This window comes from Glandiceps talaboti, chromosome 17 (genome assembly GCF_964340395.1).
Source record: "Glandiceps talaboti chromosome 17, keGlaTala1.1, whole genome shotgun sequence".
Classification (NCBI taxonomy): Eukaryota; Metazoa; Hemichordata; class Enteropneusta; family Spengelidae; genus Glandiceps; species Glandiceps talaboti.
Window position 1 is genome coordinate 12,603,997 of NC_135565.1, and position 15,129 is coordinate 12,619,125.

General features: G+C 36.8%; 1 protein-coding gene across 1 annotated transcript; it reads right to left on the bottom strand.

Annotated features, from left to right (window-relative positions):
- Window positions 1–9,463: 9,463 nt before the first annotated feature.
- On the bottom strand, window positions 9,464–14,376 carry LOC144448082 (betaine--homocysteine S-methyltransferase 1-like). Its single transcript, XM_078138234.1, has 7 exons — window positions 14,358–14,376; window positions 13,771–13,961; window positions 13,242–13,436; window positions 12,488–12,599; window positions 11,837–12,033; window positions 10,283–10,364; window positions 9,464–9,744 (listed from the first exon to the last, which is right to left on the bottom strand). Exons 1-7 carry the CDS (start codon window positions 14,374–14,376, stop codon window positions 9,464–9,466), a joined length of 1,077 nt encoding a protein of 358 aa, XP_077994360.1.
- Between the last annotated feature and the right edge of the window lie 753 nt (window positions 14,377–15,129).

Below are 15,129 nucleotides of genomic sequence, written 5' to 3' on the forward strand. Positions count from 1 at the left end.
TTCATGTAACGCCCATGCTTTAAAATACGTTGTTTTACGTGGCGCCATTATTGAAGTAATAGTACAAGGAGTTACGTCATAAGGCACTGGCTAAGTAATACGAAATTCGATTCTCTCTGGAATTCTCATGATTTACTAAATTTTACCATTGAAATTAGAATCGAGGAAAATACAAAATAAATTTATTACCAGGTCAAATGATCACGTTTTAGGAAGGTGAGCATCTCTCCTTGTTCTGGCTTTGGAGTGAGGCCAAACTCAGGGTTTTGATAAATAAAGTCTATGTTCCAGTTATACAAATATACACCGTCTCTATGCTGTTTATCCTTTTACTATAAAAAAAAATATATACAGGCTGATCTAAAGTCTTGATATGGTGGAGAATCCGCTATCTTCATTCTGTATCCTACCAGTCCCTGGGGTCTTCTGTTCGACGCCATGACACTTACATAGTGGAATCGGGAAAGAAATTCTACACATTACCTGACAGTGGTCTTACGGTCTGGTTTCATTCAGATTGTGTTTATGGTTTTGTGTTGGATGCTTAATGTAAGGAAAGCTATCGTGGGTGATGCAAAACAAGGATTTGTGATGGTTGCCGTCTGATGCCTGAATTTTAGAATCCGTTATTGTGATCTGGGGTAGAGAATACAAGCAATCAGTAACAATAATGGAATACTCAGATATCAAAGTGTGAGGGCGCTATCGTACATTGTACTATGGCTCCACGTGCAGGTGTTCTGCAACGTATTATTCTCTAAAGATATTATACCGTTTCCACGGAATTTCACATTCAAAGCCCCAAATATTTGGCTGTGAAATAGCTGTTTCATTACACGTAATGCCTAAAACAGTCACTCGGTGTAAACACTGGCTCTTGAAATGTTAAATTTGGACATTTATTACGAACCAGCGTGGAACTACTAAATATATTAATGCCTAATGAACTACCAAGTAATGTTTTTATTGACCCATATGAGTATACAATAAAGAAATGTGGTCAGGTATGCTAAATGAACTGAAAGATTAAGACAATTATATATACTCTGAAATTTACAGATGCTACAAAATGATCCATGGCATGGCTTAGCAATTTGCTTATGGTACATGCTTATGATATTTTGGCACTGTACAAAACTTTGAGTAACAAATATACATGTATTTGATTCACACAAACGTGGTCCAAGACAGTCTCGTACGTGATGATGATGATGATGATGATGATGGCAAATGTATGGTACATTATTTGACTCAAAGAAAACTTGGTGCTGTTGACCTGTTGACCAACCACAAACACACACACATTGCTGATGGAAATTGGTAAACTTCAACATGTTTTTACTGTTTGGTAGCATTTTAATAGCCTGAATTCCATTACCACTTCACCACTATGGTTATTCTTAATTGTAGCATATTTAACTGTTTCTCGATGTGTGCATTAATACAACATCAGATATTCAATTTGTTCATCTCCTGTACCATTTATGCAACAACATATTTTTTTTTTTAAATCAGTGGACTTTCTACGACGTTGACCACTAGGTCGCTGTTTGGTTTTACGAAAAAAAATTGTGTGACCCTTAAGTACGGCAATGGCTATTGTTGTCTACAATCGTAAATCTACAGTTCCAATTTACAAAGATTTATAATAAGGTTTACTTGTCCATTTCAAAGCGTGACATTAAATTTATGAATACAGGTCATGTATATAGTGGAATTATAAGTTTTATTTATGTTACACTTTCATGTCCATGTGTACTACCCTAATATACGACAGCTGTGTTGGGTATCTTTTGACGAGGACGTAAGCTGATTTAAGATACAAAACCGCGATGCCATCACCAATCACAACACAACATGCAAATCGACTGCTTTCTGTTGTTTTCAATAGCTAACTAGTAGGCATTAGGAATTTTAATACAATAGAGTACTTATACGTTCAGATGGACTTAGTACAAGTATGGAGTTGGCTATAAGTGACTGTGTGATTTGAAGGTTTGTTGCTAGAACTCTCCAGCAGCGACACGCTGGCCAAATTACTACATTGTGACATCTAAGGTAATGCCACAGAAATAAGTATAAGGTAGGTTGTAGAGTTTGAAAATATAACGTGTATGTGTTAGATGTCAGACTGCTTCTAACACCTCTGGGGGTTTTTATATTGCGTCATTTTTCTTGTTATTGACTGGCTTTTTGTATTGTGTACCTGGACGAATTGCATTAATGTTACATTATATTACATTGCATTACATTACATAACATCATATAACATAGCATTACATTACATTGCATTACATTATTTTTACATTGCATTACATTACACATTACTTTACATTACATTACATTACATCACATTACATTACATTACATTAATATATAGATAAATACCTGAAGTCAGTGAGAGTGAAATTTATATGTATACAAGATCAGGCCGGAGAGCAACAACATAGAAGACCAGAAGAATTGATGAATAGTTGTACAAAGAAACAGTCAATTACAAAAGAATTGTTGCAAACTGAAACATTATATACAATAACGGCCACCATTTTACCTGTTATTTCCATGGATCTGCATCATAGCTATCATGGTGTGTATTTATTTGCTTGAAATACAAACAAGACTGTCAGTGTTTGGCTTAAAGGACAGAGTTGCCCTATTTTAAAAGTTTACATGTATTTTTTTTATTTTGAATGCAAATTTGTATATGCTGTTTGCAAAAGACTGTACAGTAGTCTAATTGTCTCTAGATCCATTAATTTTAAAAACACTATGCAAAAATAATATTGGAAAGTATTCATGTAAATTTGTTAACAGGGTAGGAGTATGGCTTTAAAAAATAATTGTTCAGCCAAAAAACATTAGTGAAACTGGAGAACTAAAAATCATGTCAAAATTTGACAGCCTTTTAACAAAAATGGGTGCAAAACATGTATATACACTAGTTCCTGTATAAAAAACAACTAACATTAATTACCCTGTGTTCAGCTTCAATATACACTCAAGTAATGTTAAAGTCTGTGCAAATGAGAAAAATCTGGAGATTTCAAATGTAAACATGTTCATGCAATTACATTAGAGACAATGTATATATGTATGTATGTATGTATGTATGTATGTATGTACATGTATGTATGTATGTATGTATGTATGTATGTAGGTATATGTATGTATGTGTGTGTGTACACATTTGTATGTGTGTGGCTATATATATGTTATAAATATAAATGTGTGTGTGTGGGGGGGGGGGGCTTGAAAATTTCTGACCATGTGGAGGGGGGATCTGAATTTTTTGGGGGGTTATAAAGGGGGGGGGGACTTAAAAAAATCTAATTTTGTCATGATTCCTCCGACCCCCTCCGAGGAGTACCCAGTACAGTGTACATATCTCAGTGAGATAAATGACAAATTACGAAGCTCAGATATCATTTCAAGTTTAGCATTTGAATGAAAGGTGGTGTAGTGTTCCGATCCAAAATATTATAATTTGTGTTGAAGATTATTTCTGTATTATATTTTGTCTGAAGGTCAATCAACTTTGAAACGTCATGGGGGCCCGGGGGTCAAGTTTACAAGTCATTGAGAATGACATAGACCCCGCTATGATTGGGTTTTAAGGAACTGGCAGTTTATGTTGTCATTTTCTTGATATCACTACTCTGATCACGCAACAACACTTGTGAACCTAAATCAAACAGACTTAGATATGTTATGTCTGCTCGTTGGACATGGGGCATGCCTACTCATGTTGTATCTCCTCGTTGGACATGGGACATCCCTACTCTTCAAGATGACGTGATGAAATAATACATTCAACAATAAAGGATGGGTCGGGTATGGTTGGGGGGGGGGACCTGTTCAAGCATGTCTGAGTTATGGCATTGGACATGGAAAATTCGCAAACAAAATGGCTACCAGGCAGCCATATTGGATCATATCACGACAACAATGAATATGCACATGTATGTCACAGAACACTATCCTAATACCAACTTTGAATGAGATCTGTTCAAGCATGTCTGAGTTATGGCTTTCAACATGGAAAATTCGCAAACAAAATGGCTGCAGGCAGCCATATTGGATCATATCATGACGAAAATTGATATGCACATGTATGTCATATAATTCTGTGCTAATACCAACTTTGAATGAGATATGTTCAAGCATATCTGAGTTATGGCTTTGGACATGGAAAATTCGCAAACAAAATGGCTGTTAGGCGGCCATATTGGATCGTATCATGAAACAAATTGACGTGCATATGTATGCCATTGTATGTTGCCACTGTACCAAGAAAAAAATCGGTCCAGGCATCTCCAAGAAACGGCTCTGTACGGACGGACGGACACACGGACGCACGGATGCACGGACAGACGTAACCCAATTCATAAGTGCCCGTTCCGGACTTCGTCCGGCGGGGACTAAAAATGGTGAATCAGATGTGAATTAAGGTGTTACGATTTCCCATTCATGTCGAGGTTGCTCACAGCAACACATGTATAAATGTTGAAATTTGAATAGAAAATGGCCAAGTCATTTTGAAACAAATATGCAGTGTCGTAGAGTAATTATATCATGTACCCGGGATCATGTATTATCAGCGCACACCTAGCATCCATTGTAGAACCATGGATGTATTAAGAGGAGACTCTAAAACATCCATACTAGAAGTTTGTGAATCGTGCCACAAATGTACACTACATGCAGTATCAGGTATACGTGTTTGCATTGCACTGATTATATCCTGAGACACTGGCCGGCAGAGTTATGATCCCTCCACGGAACTGCCTCGTTCAAAAACGACAATCAATATGTTCACCAGTCTCAACGGTAGGACTTGATTTTATGGCCGACGCGATTTCATCTGGGGCCCACTCTTACTATGTGTCTTGAATGACAGTACGTAATCATGGGTCAAAGTGTGCAAACACGTTCGAGCGTAGTGAAGGTGGCCCGGGACCATGGGTTTGAGAAAAAAGAGTTAAAACTAATATATAAAAAATTAGTGACATAAAAATGTCAAGCTAGCTCATAGTGGTACTGCATAATCATGACATGATATATGGGAAGCCGTTCAGGCCAAAATTATTTTTTTATTTTTGCTATAGTATTTTATATTTTTCGTACTTACAAACTAATGTTAACAGTTTATGTACTTTTATTCCATGTTCACATTATTTCAATTGAAATAAGTTTTCATTTATTTGAGAATATTGTTTTATTTTTCGTCAAACCAGAATTATTTTAAGGATTATATATAATTGAAAGTCAAAATATATTTTTGTTAAAGTTATTTTATTTCATTTTTTAAATCTAAAAAAAAAATTTCAACTTTTTTTTTTTTCTTCCCAACTTTTTTTTTTTTTGGGCCGAGTCTGCTGACCAGCGCCTGTCACGAGTACGTCGTGCTCGTGACAGGCATGTCCTTCGACATCCATTACGACGTGTTTCGGCGTCAAATACACCTTCTCATTATCTTCGAAATTGGTCGCTCAAACATTATATCAGATCTCAAAACTGTTAATTTACGTGTGATAGTATCTGTTTTTTCCAACAACCGCGACTTCAGCCGCGTACACACGTGTACACCGTCACGTTAAGGTTATCGACCGCATGTATGATGTATTACATGATGTTACGTAGGACACGATCCATGTGCAAAGGGTATAGGTAGTTAATCTAAAACAACTAAAGTTCGTTGCATCAATAACAATTACATTCATTATTGTGAAACTGACCAGAATTGAAATAAGATGGTACACTATACTGTGAGCGTGAGCAAAACAGCTTTAGGAACAAAAACGTGAGGAAAAGCGAACGCGTATTTCCAATGGGTCAGTCAGGTACTACTTCTTGTACGAGCGCACATATTGACGTCGACCTGCTGTATTACATATCAACCTAAACCAGCTATTATCGCCTTGTTATCATTGTTGTTGTTGTTGTTGTTGTTGTTGTTGTTGTTGTTGTTGTTGTTGTAAAGATTCAGTTTACTTCATCGTACATTGTAGTATACATTCTCTCGGTGTTCTGAGTACACATGCAAAGTTGAGAACAACACGTCTACGTATGTAATACAGCAGGTCGACGTCAACATGTGCGCTCGTACTAGAACTTAGAAGTACCTGACCTGACCCATTGGAAATACCTTTACCCGTTGCACATGGATCGTACGCGGCTGAAGTCGCGGTTGTTGGAAAAAACAGATACTATCACACGTCAATTAACAGTTTTGAGATCTGATATAATGTTTGAGCGATCAATTTCGAAGGTAATAAGAACGTGATGTCAAAGGTCACGCCTCGTACTCGTGACAGGCGCCTGGTACGAGCACGACGTGCTCTGCACCGGCGCCTGTCAGCAGACTCGGCCAAAAAAAAAAGTTGGGAAAGAAAAAAATAAAGTTGAAAATTTAAAAAAAAAATAATTTAAAAAATAAAATAAAAAACTTTAACAAAAAATATATTTTGACTTTCAATTATATATAATCCTTAAAAAAATTCTGGTTTGACGAAAAGTAAAACAATATTCTCAAATAAATGAAAACTTATTTCAATTAAAATAATGTGAACATGGAATAAAAGTACATAAACTGTTAAAATTAGTTTGTAAGTACGAAAAATATAAAATACTACAGATAAAATAAAAAAATATTTTTGGCCTGAACGGCTTCCCATAATGATATACTAATACTTTTATGTCATTTTTAGTGAGCATTGTAGGTTTTCAATTTCATCATTATTTTGCGATGAACGTGACATTTTAAGTCAAGATAATTTGACCTTTGTTTGGACATTGTTTCTCAAAACCATGGTACCGGGCCACCGCTATACCTTTCCGCATTAGACAAACGGCAATGTAGTGTGGTGGAGAAATGTGCACGTGGAAGGCAGTCAGGGCTTGCCAAGAAGCCTTGAACAACGCAGTAACACTGCTAGAGAGAATGGTATTGGTACAGATACCCAATACCGGCACATGGATGAACATGAACAGTACTGAATATGCAAAATTAACATGACGCTTGCATATTGCCTAACTTTATGAGTCTTAATTTAATTTTCGTCTTTTGTTATTGCTTACTTTGTAGTATTGTTGGAGTGAGTGACAATCCTCTGACATTGTACCAGTACCGCGGAATCCGTGACAAATTGCGTCCAACCCTTCTACATTCCCACGGACTACAAAGATTGCACAGGTGCAGGACATACTGTCAAACCAGTGAAGTTTAATAAGATTGGCATTTGAATTCTCACAATTATATTACAACGACGGCAACAAGTGTGATTAGAATTTCAAAAATGTTCCATCGCCGGCGCTGTATGTATAATATACTGTACTTGATTTTTTTAGTATTTATTATTTCATTTATTTACCTGTACATCCAGATTGAGAATGATGTAAACTCAGGAGTTAGCCTCCAGAGAGAGTCGCATCTGCTGAATGGATATACTGACTTTCCTCTCTCTCATCACTCCTACCAGTATGTCAGGGTACACCAAGACAATAAACATAATACTCGGAGACCATTAGACAATGGGCAGTTCAAGAATGCTGATGAACTTCCTTCAAAACGAAAACTTAATGATTCCAACAGTCCACATCAAGAATTTGGGATTGCGGACAATTTCAAAACGATAAATGAGGTGCCTAGTTATATAAAATTAAAATATGATCAATTTGAAATCAAGGAGCCGAAATTCATCAACAACATTCAACGGAACATTTTTTACAACGACACAAAAAACCTCGAAATGCTTGAGCCAAGAACAGTCGAACAACTGCTTGGGGAAATATACGTCGTGAAAAACGGGTCATTTAGACTTCCATTTGACTGTGGCTATAAAAGCAATGTCAGTTTTATGACAGAAAGAAGAGGCGGGAAGCATATCAAGTATGTTCCAGTACTAAGCCCCCTCATCGTGCCAATGGCATTTCTGTTCCAACATTTTATCGATGGTACCCTCCCTAAAATCATCCAAGCTTACGAAGTGTTGAGAATCCCATCAGTTAAGATTCTTTTAGAGAAACCATACCATCACAAGATCATCAACCAATTATTGAAACGTCTTAACATACCTGATGATAAAATAGAGTGGTACAGGAAAGACACGACTTATATGGCCAATTACATGATTTCCACGTGTAACACACCACCTATTCATCCAGTTTTGTGGCATGAAATTCGAAAAATCCTTATAAATTCAAATGATCTGAACCCCCCTGTCAAGCGAGAAAGGATCGTTCTCCTCACCAGAATAAAATCACACACAACAGGTCGCAGGCACATTATGAATAGACAAGAAGTAGTGAGCGCCCTCAATAGTCGATACAAAGATGTTGTTGTCCTTGAAGAGGGGATAAATGACCTTGAAGAGGGGGCCTCATTTTATCGAAATGTGAAAACTATAATTGCTGTTCATGGGGGTGCTCTTTATAATATGCTTTTTGCACCAGATGGTTTAAATGTTATAGAATACATTCCTATTGATGACAATCTGACTGTAACCCATAAACTAGCCCATAATATATTTTGGATCCAATCCGAATTGGTTGGGTTTTCCTATTGGCGAATGCATGCTAGGGTGGAAAATAGGCAAAATGATATTTTTGTTGATGTCGCTGAGCTGCTTAAAATATTGGATCACATTGACCAAGACAAATAACTAAAGCAAAATGCTGTAACAGAGTTGACAGGGCACGAAATAGCGAAATTTGGGTTTAGGTTGGTTGTACATATTTTGTGAGGAAAGAGAAATAGGGTGACAACAAGACCTCTGTGACGATACTGTGTATGACACTTTGAATTTCCCCTATGTGCATATATTACCCTTTATATATCCCTGTTGAGTGTTAATGGTTACAATGATAATACTTTTTCTTTTATTAAATAAGATAAGGGAACAATTTTGTTTAGGAGATAGAAATGTTAAATTATCCTCTTTTCGGGCACACTTGCATAGCTCAATGAGCATCAACTAACACCAACTATTCATGAAAAATACGATAAACCAAATCGGATTTACAAATTTAAAAAAAAATATGACAACTCGTGTAGAACAAATACGGTAGGCGAGAAATACGGTAAAACAAATTGAGCTACTAAATTAGTTTATGACAAGATTTAGGCCTCGATAAACAATTAAATAGAGAAAAAAGGCTTAGCGTCAATGATCTAGGTGCAACATCCTCGAATGCCATGCCAGAGCACATTTTCCCACCGACGCAACGAAAAATGAGTACGGGTACATTTGTAGAGGGGCGTCTGTTAAGCACTGTCGTAAAGTGGCTACTTGTTTACGAAGATGAGTTGCAAAAACTATAGCGGTTCCTCTTAGTTTTACAAATGTTACTGTACTGGTTGTCGCTGCCCCAACAGGTTCTACAAGTTGACTTTATAATACACAAATGATATTTCTCACATCAACAGACAGCGCACAGAGAAGCACCTCCAATGATTTAAAATGTCTCATTCATCCAGTTCAGACAATTCTTTATTGATGTTGTGGAAATATTTCTTGTTAGCCGCAACAACATCTGGCTTCACATTATCATCGATAGCAAGGGAGAATCGGCTTCCTTCTGGTTTTCGACCGAAAGACTCTGCAAGAGTACGGGTCAAACTTGGACGGTTTCCACAACACAACCCAACAATCTGTATTCCCATCTCTTTACACTGCTTACCAAACTCAGCTATATTCTCATGGGAGCACGACTTCACCTCCAGGTTCACTGGGAACAAACGCTTTCCTGGAAAAATATAAAGGAAAGGTACATAGAAATACGTTAATAGTAAGTTCTGTAAAGACATATTAGTGAAAGATAAAAGTCCTTATTAAATAAAGAAAAAGGGCCTAGCGTCAATGGTCTAAGTGCAACATTCTCGCATGAGCATGCCAAAGCATATTTTCCCGACGACGCGAAAACTTAATACGGATACATCTGTACAGGGGCGTCTGGGAAGCACTGCCGTAAAGTGGCTACTGGTTTACGACGATGGGTTGCAAAAAACTATAGAACACCATACCAGTTAGCAATCATCCATTTAGTAATACGATGTAATTTAAGCGAATGGAAAAGAGTCAAGTTGTACATTATGAATTAAATTAAATGCGAATAAATTAGTACTAGAAATTGTTTTAAAGGCATGTATGTATGTATGTATGTATGTATGTATGTATGTATGTATGTATGTATGTATGTATGTATGTATGTGTTTCATTTTGCTGTCTGTTCGCATATGTTTTTAATAATGTCACTTGTTATTAAAGGTAATAATATGTATTACCATTTTCAGGATCAGTCAGCACCAAAAATGTCGGCTCTTCCTTAGATGTTCTATAGGGGACAGGAACTGCAGCAAGGGGCCCCTAAAAAGAAACAAACAAATAGTTGTAATTCTCTGTCTTGAGTTATGTATACCAAGTCAGAAAGAGAAAGTGATTCACTTTTTTCAGTTTTTAAGGATCTTTTTCAGGCCTGACATATCAGGGATGGCTGTACTTCAATAGTCTTACACTGTTCTATATGCAAAATAGCATAGAAGAGACGATGGAAGTCACATTAGTGTCCACGAAGCATAAACTAAAGGATAGCTAAACATGGCTTACATACATGAATTTATATTGCTATCTTCATGGGTTGTCGGTGGCCGAGTGGTTAAACCACTTGCCTTTTACCACTGCGGTCGGGTTTGGAACCCATTCAGGGTTTGATTAAATCTACCACGCTGTAAGAAGTGTCGTTCAGTTTGACTTTACTGTACAACGCAGTTTTTCCCAGGGTACTCCAGTTTCCTCCTGCACTAACACTGAACCAAAGGGGCCTATAAATGGGACTAGCTCCCCGTGGTTATTCGATAAATAAATAAATAAATAAATAAATAAATACCTATCATTATCGTTGTCACTGTCATGCACAATGATGACCTTAATAGCAGAAATCAGTATATTAATGTTCAAGAATAGCCTTTAGCACTAAATCCTACAAAATACAGCAGAAGAAAGTAAGCTTTGGAGGAACAAAAATCAGAATGGATGCAATTGTTGCTTGTGTATGTCTGTCTCTTGCAGAAGGTGATTTACTAAACAAGAACTGCGTAAAAGACAGCGTGCATCCTAGTCATAATTTGGCAGACAAAACAAAAACATGCACCATATAATGATGGTACACTACATGTGAACTATACTGTGCGGGCATATGCAACAATTGTATTACAATTAGTAGTTTATGGATGATGATGATGATGATGATGATGATGGTGATGATGATGATGATGATGATATTATTGGAAAAATGCGTTTACTCTACATACGTGGTAATTTTCTGTCCAGGAATTGTTGCCTTTTGCTCTAGTCAAATTAAGGTTAGGTTATATAAGTTTTATTTGTTCTGTTGTAATTTGCCATTTGTGGTCTAACTTTAATCAACATACAACAACGCTCGAGTTGCATACAATGCTTGTTTCAGGACATTTTTTAATCTGTCCAATTGGAGTATTATAAGTTCTACGTTTGTTTCTTATTCAGTTTTGTCTTTTGGTGAACTTGACCGGAAAAGTGTCAACAACTCTGTTAAGAGCTCGAGAGTGGTAGACAGTAGTAATGTTTATGTACAGTACTAGTGTGTATTTTCATGTATGTACCAGGATTCTGTCCAGTGCAGGCATAGGAGTGATATTCTCTATTGATTTTTTGTCATTACTTGTTTTTTAGGGTTTTTTTTATGAGCCTCGAGCCTGATTCAAACAATACATAAATGAATCACTCTCTGCAAGAGACAGACACAAGGGGTCCGTTCTGACTTGTTTCTTTCTTCGGCTGTGATTAGTTTTATAACTAACCTTACAAACTTGTCGTATTTCTTTCATCAAAGGCATGATGGTAGCAGGACCACGTGCACAGTTCAGTCCCACAACATCGGCTCCAGCATCCTCCAACATTTTACATGCATCAGTCAGCAATATCTCATCCGATGTAATAGCATGACCACCTTTAGTTACTACGGGATACGATGCCAAGTTGATAACAGCAGGGATACCTGTGTATAGACCCCAGGAATAGACAACCAGACTTAAACATAGTTGTTATGGCATGTCTACATATAGACAATTGTACCCCTATAATATCAAATATCTGAAGAACTCTATGATATCCCACACGCAAGAAAGGGTGTTGTTAAGCATTGCTCCTTACCGATCTTACAACAGGTAAAAATACAGCCTTACATTTTGGACACCAATAAAATATTAACACCAACATCTCTCTGCTAGTGCACCACCCAGTATATATGATTCAAAATTTTGAGTTGGGGTATCTTTGGTTAATCGAGTACATCGAAGGGAAATGACTACCAAACATTGTTTTCAAGTTTGAAATTTCAATGGCAGCATATTGTTTCTAAATCCCCATCAAAGTTCCTGGTTATAAGGATCACATCCAGTGAATGAAGCATTCTTTAAAATATCAATGTGTAGTAAATGGTAGATTCATACCTTTACCATATTCCTTGATTGCCTCTAATGCTATTTTGGCTTCACCATAGTACATGAACGTCTCTCCAACAATGAAGTCAACGTTATAATCCATGGCCAGTTCAATCATCTCCTGTGAAAAATTGCAAAGATAGTTGCAAGTTACATGCATTATCTGTCGATCTATCTGTCTGTCTGTCTGTCTGTCTGTCTGTCTGTCTGTCTGTTCGTGTCTTATCTATCTATCTATCTATCTATCTATCTATCTATCTATCTATCTATCTATCTATGTCTGTCTATCTATCTATCTATCTATCTATCTATCTATCTATCTATCTATCTATCTATCTATCTATCTATCTATCTATCTATCTATCTCTGTCTGTCTGTCTGTCTGTCTGTCTGTCTGTCTGTCTGTCTGTCTGTCTGTCTGTCTGTCTGTCTGTCTGTATGTATGTATGTATGTATGTATGTATGTATGTATGTATGTCTATCTATCTATCTATCTATCTATCTATCTATCTATCTATTTCTATCTATCGTGAAAATAATAGGAAACCCCTCTTTTTGTATTAAGTGTGTTTGCAAAGTAACTGTATTAACATACTCTGTACCGCAGAAAAAGTAAAATGATTTCCACATCATCCAGGTGATTACAATTCTTGAAAACCTTCAATTCATTAATGTGCTTTTACTTCGCTGTAAGTTCGCTCCGACATGCATATATGACTGGTAATGAAGACATTAATAATCCAATTTTAACTTTCAATGTTACCTTAAACATTCCTTTGATTGTTTCATTCCTGTCTGGGTGAGCTGGATGATAAATATTGGTGTTACAAATATTACCAGCCAACAGAGTTCCAGTTTCATCGGCTACTTCCCTACCAAGTCTTAAAGCTTGTCGGTTGATCATTTCTAGTTTATCTGCCATGTCGATCAAACCAAGCTTTTCCCGATGTGCGTAGTACTAGAAGATATTAAATTGAAAACATGCGCCCTCTTGAGCTGAGGTAAACCTATGACGTAATCGAATGAAAACCCGACAATCATGAAAGAAGTCTTTTATGAAAATATACATTATTGTGAGTATTTTACATTCGCTTCTGACTTTCACTCAACAGGTTACATTCATCATAGAGTCGTGCATTAAAAGAGTTTTTTTTAAATCTGTGATTGGTCGAGGCGCCAAATACAAATTTCACGTTACATGTACTTGTCAATTGTTCATTTAGAATTCGATATGGTAGAGCCTTATTCCTATCTGTCATTGACATTACGCTATTATCATATAATACTCTCACCGTGAAGGCCACAACCACGTCACTTCCGGCATGAACAAATTCATGATACGCTGCTTTCACCAAGTCTGGATGTTCCAATATTACAACAGGAAACCATGTGCCACCTTGTAGATAACCACGTCTCTCAAAATAAAAGAGATATCCCTCCGCCATGACGATGGTCTCACCATTCCGAATTCTTTCCATAAACCCTTTATAGAGTTGATTGTTGAATGGTAACTCATTACAGTTCTCTTTGTCTATGTATGTATCTGTCTGTCTGTCTGTCTGTCTGTCTGTGGTCTGCCCAAGATAGACAGCCAGACAGACTGACAGATTGACTGACTGACTGACTGACTGACTGACTGACTGATCAATAAACGAAAGTGGATTTTACGTTCCCTGTCAAGTAATCTCATTTTGGTATGTATTTTTTCGTTTACAATTTTGGTATTTTTGGAATTAAGAATTATTTCATTCGAATATGAAGTTGGCGTGGGCCAAACCAATACATGTTTTTTTTTCAGTGTACAAACGATTAATTAAACATAAAATTTACCGACTGCTGTTGTTCAAATGGCAAACGAAAAGTTCTCTTCAATCCTTACCTTTCACGTTCTTTGACATGATTGCGTGTGTTGTCTGTGTGCTGTAAAAGTTTGAACACAGAATAAATTAGATCATAATGCAAGTCGCTGGTGGCGCTGCATATATTCCACTGTCGCAGGGCAAGCTTCGGAAGATACGCCATTTTGATTTCCACGATATCATAACTCATCACGATTATGGCGATCGAAGTACAAGAGTCTGGACTGAGAGTTCAATAACTGACCTTTGACCCCGACTTATAAAATCCATTAAAACATGTGGAGAGAATGAATATGTGTTATAGACACTTTTAAATTACATTTCAGGTAATTACATCAAATCAATAAAACCTGCATATTCCATGTACTGTGAGTGATATTTCAAATATGCGTGAATGAGAGTCACTATGCAAAATATGGCCTTTTCACGAAGGATTTTGGGGGCTTGGCCACTGAATCGTTATGGGGGGGGGGGGGGGCGGTTAGCTAACAATTCCCTCCAAGTGCAAGATGACAACTTTCTTAGCATTTGAGTGGCCAAGTGACCATGTGCATGTCAGTATTGGTAAACATGGATTTGTTCCCGTTACAATGACTGGTTTTCTGACTGTGTTACACTAATATTCTTACAATATCTACTTGTTATATGATTTACTGCTCTTTGGTAAAAATATGACCACGACCGTTAACTTAATTACTAAATGCAAGATTTTGGTTTGCCCTATATGAATGAATGAAATTTATTTCACCAGATAACCAAAAATAAGCTACACTTGCAAATAACATACATATG

Excerpts from the sequence above, each read along its gene's own strand:
- LOC144448082 (XM_078138234.1), bottom strand. Across the intron at positions 12,600-13,241 it reads CAATCAAAGGAATGTTTAAG|GAGATGATTGAACTGGCCAT; the intron begins GTAACATTGAAA and ends AATTTTTCACAG. Across the intron at positions 12,034-12,487 it reads AATCAAGGAATATGGTAAAG|GTATCCCTGCTGTTATCAAC; the intron begins GTATGAATCTAC and ends GTCTATACACAG.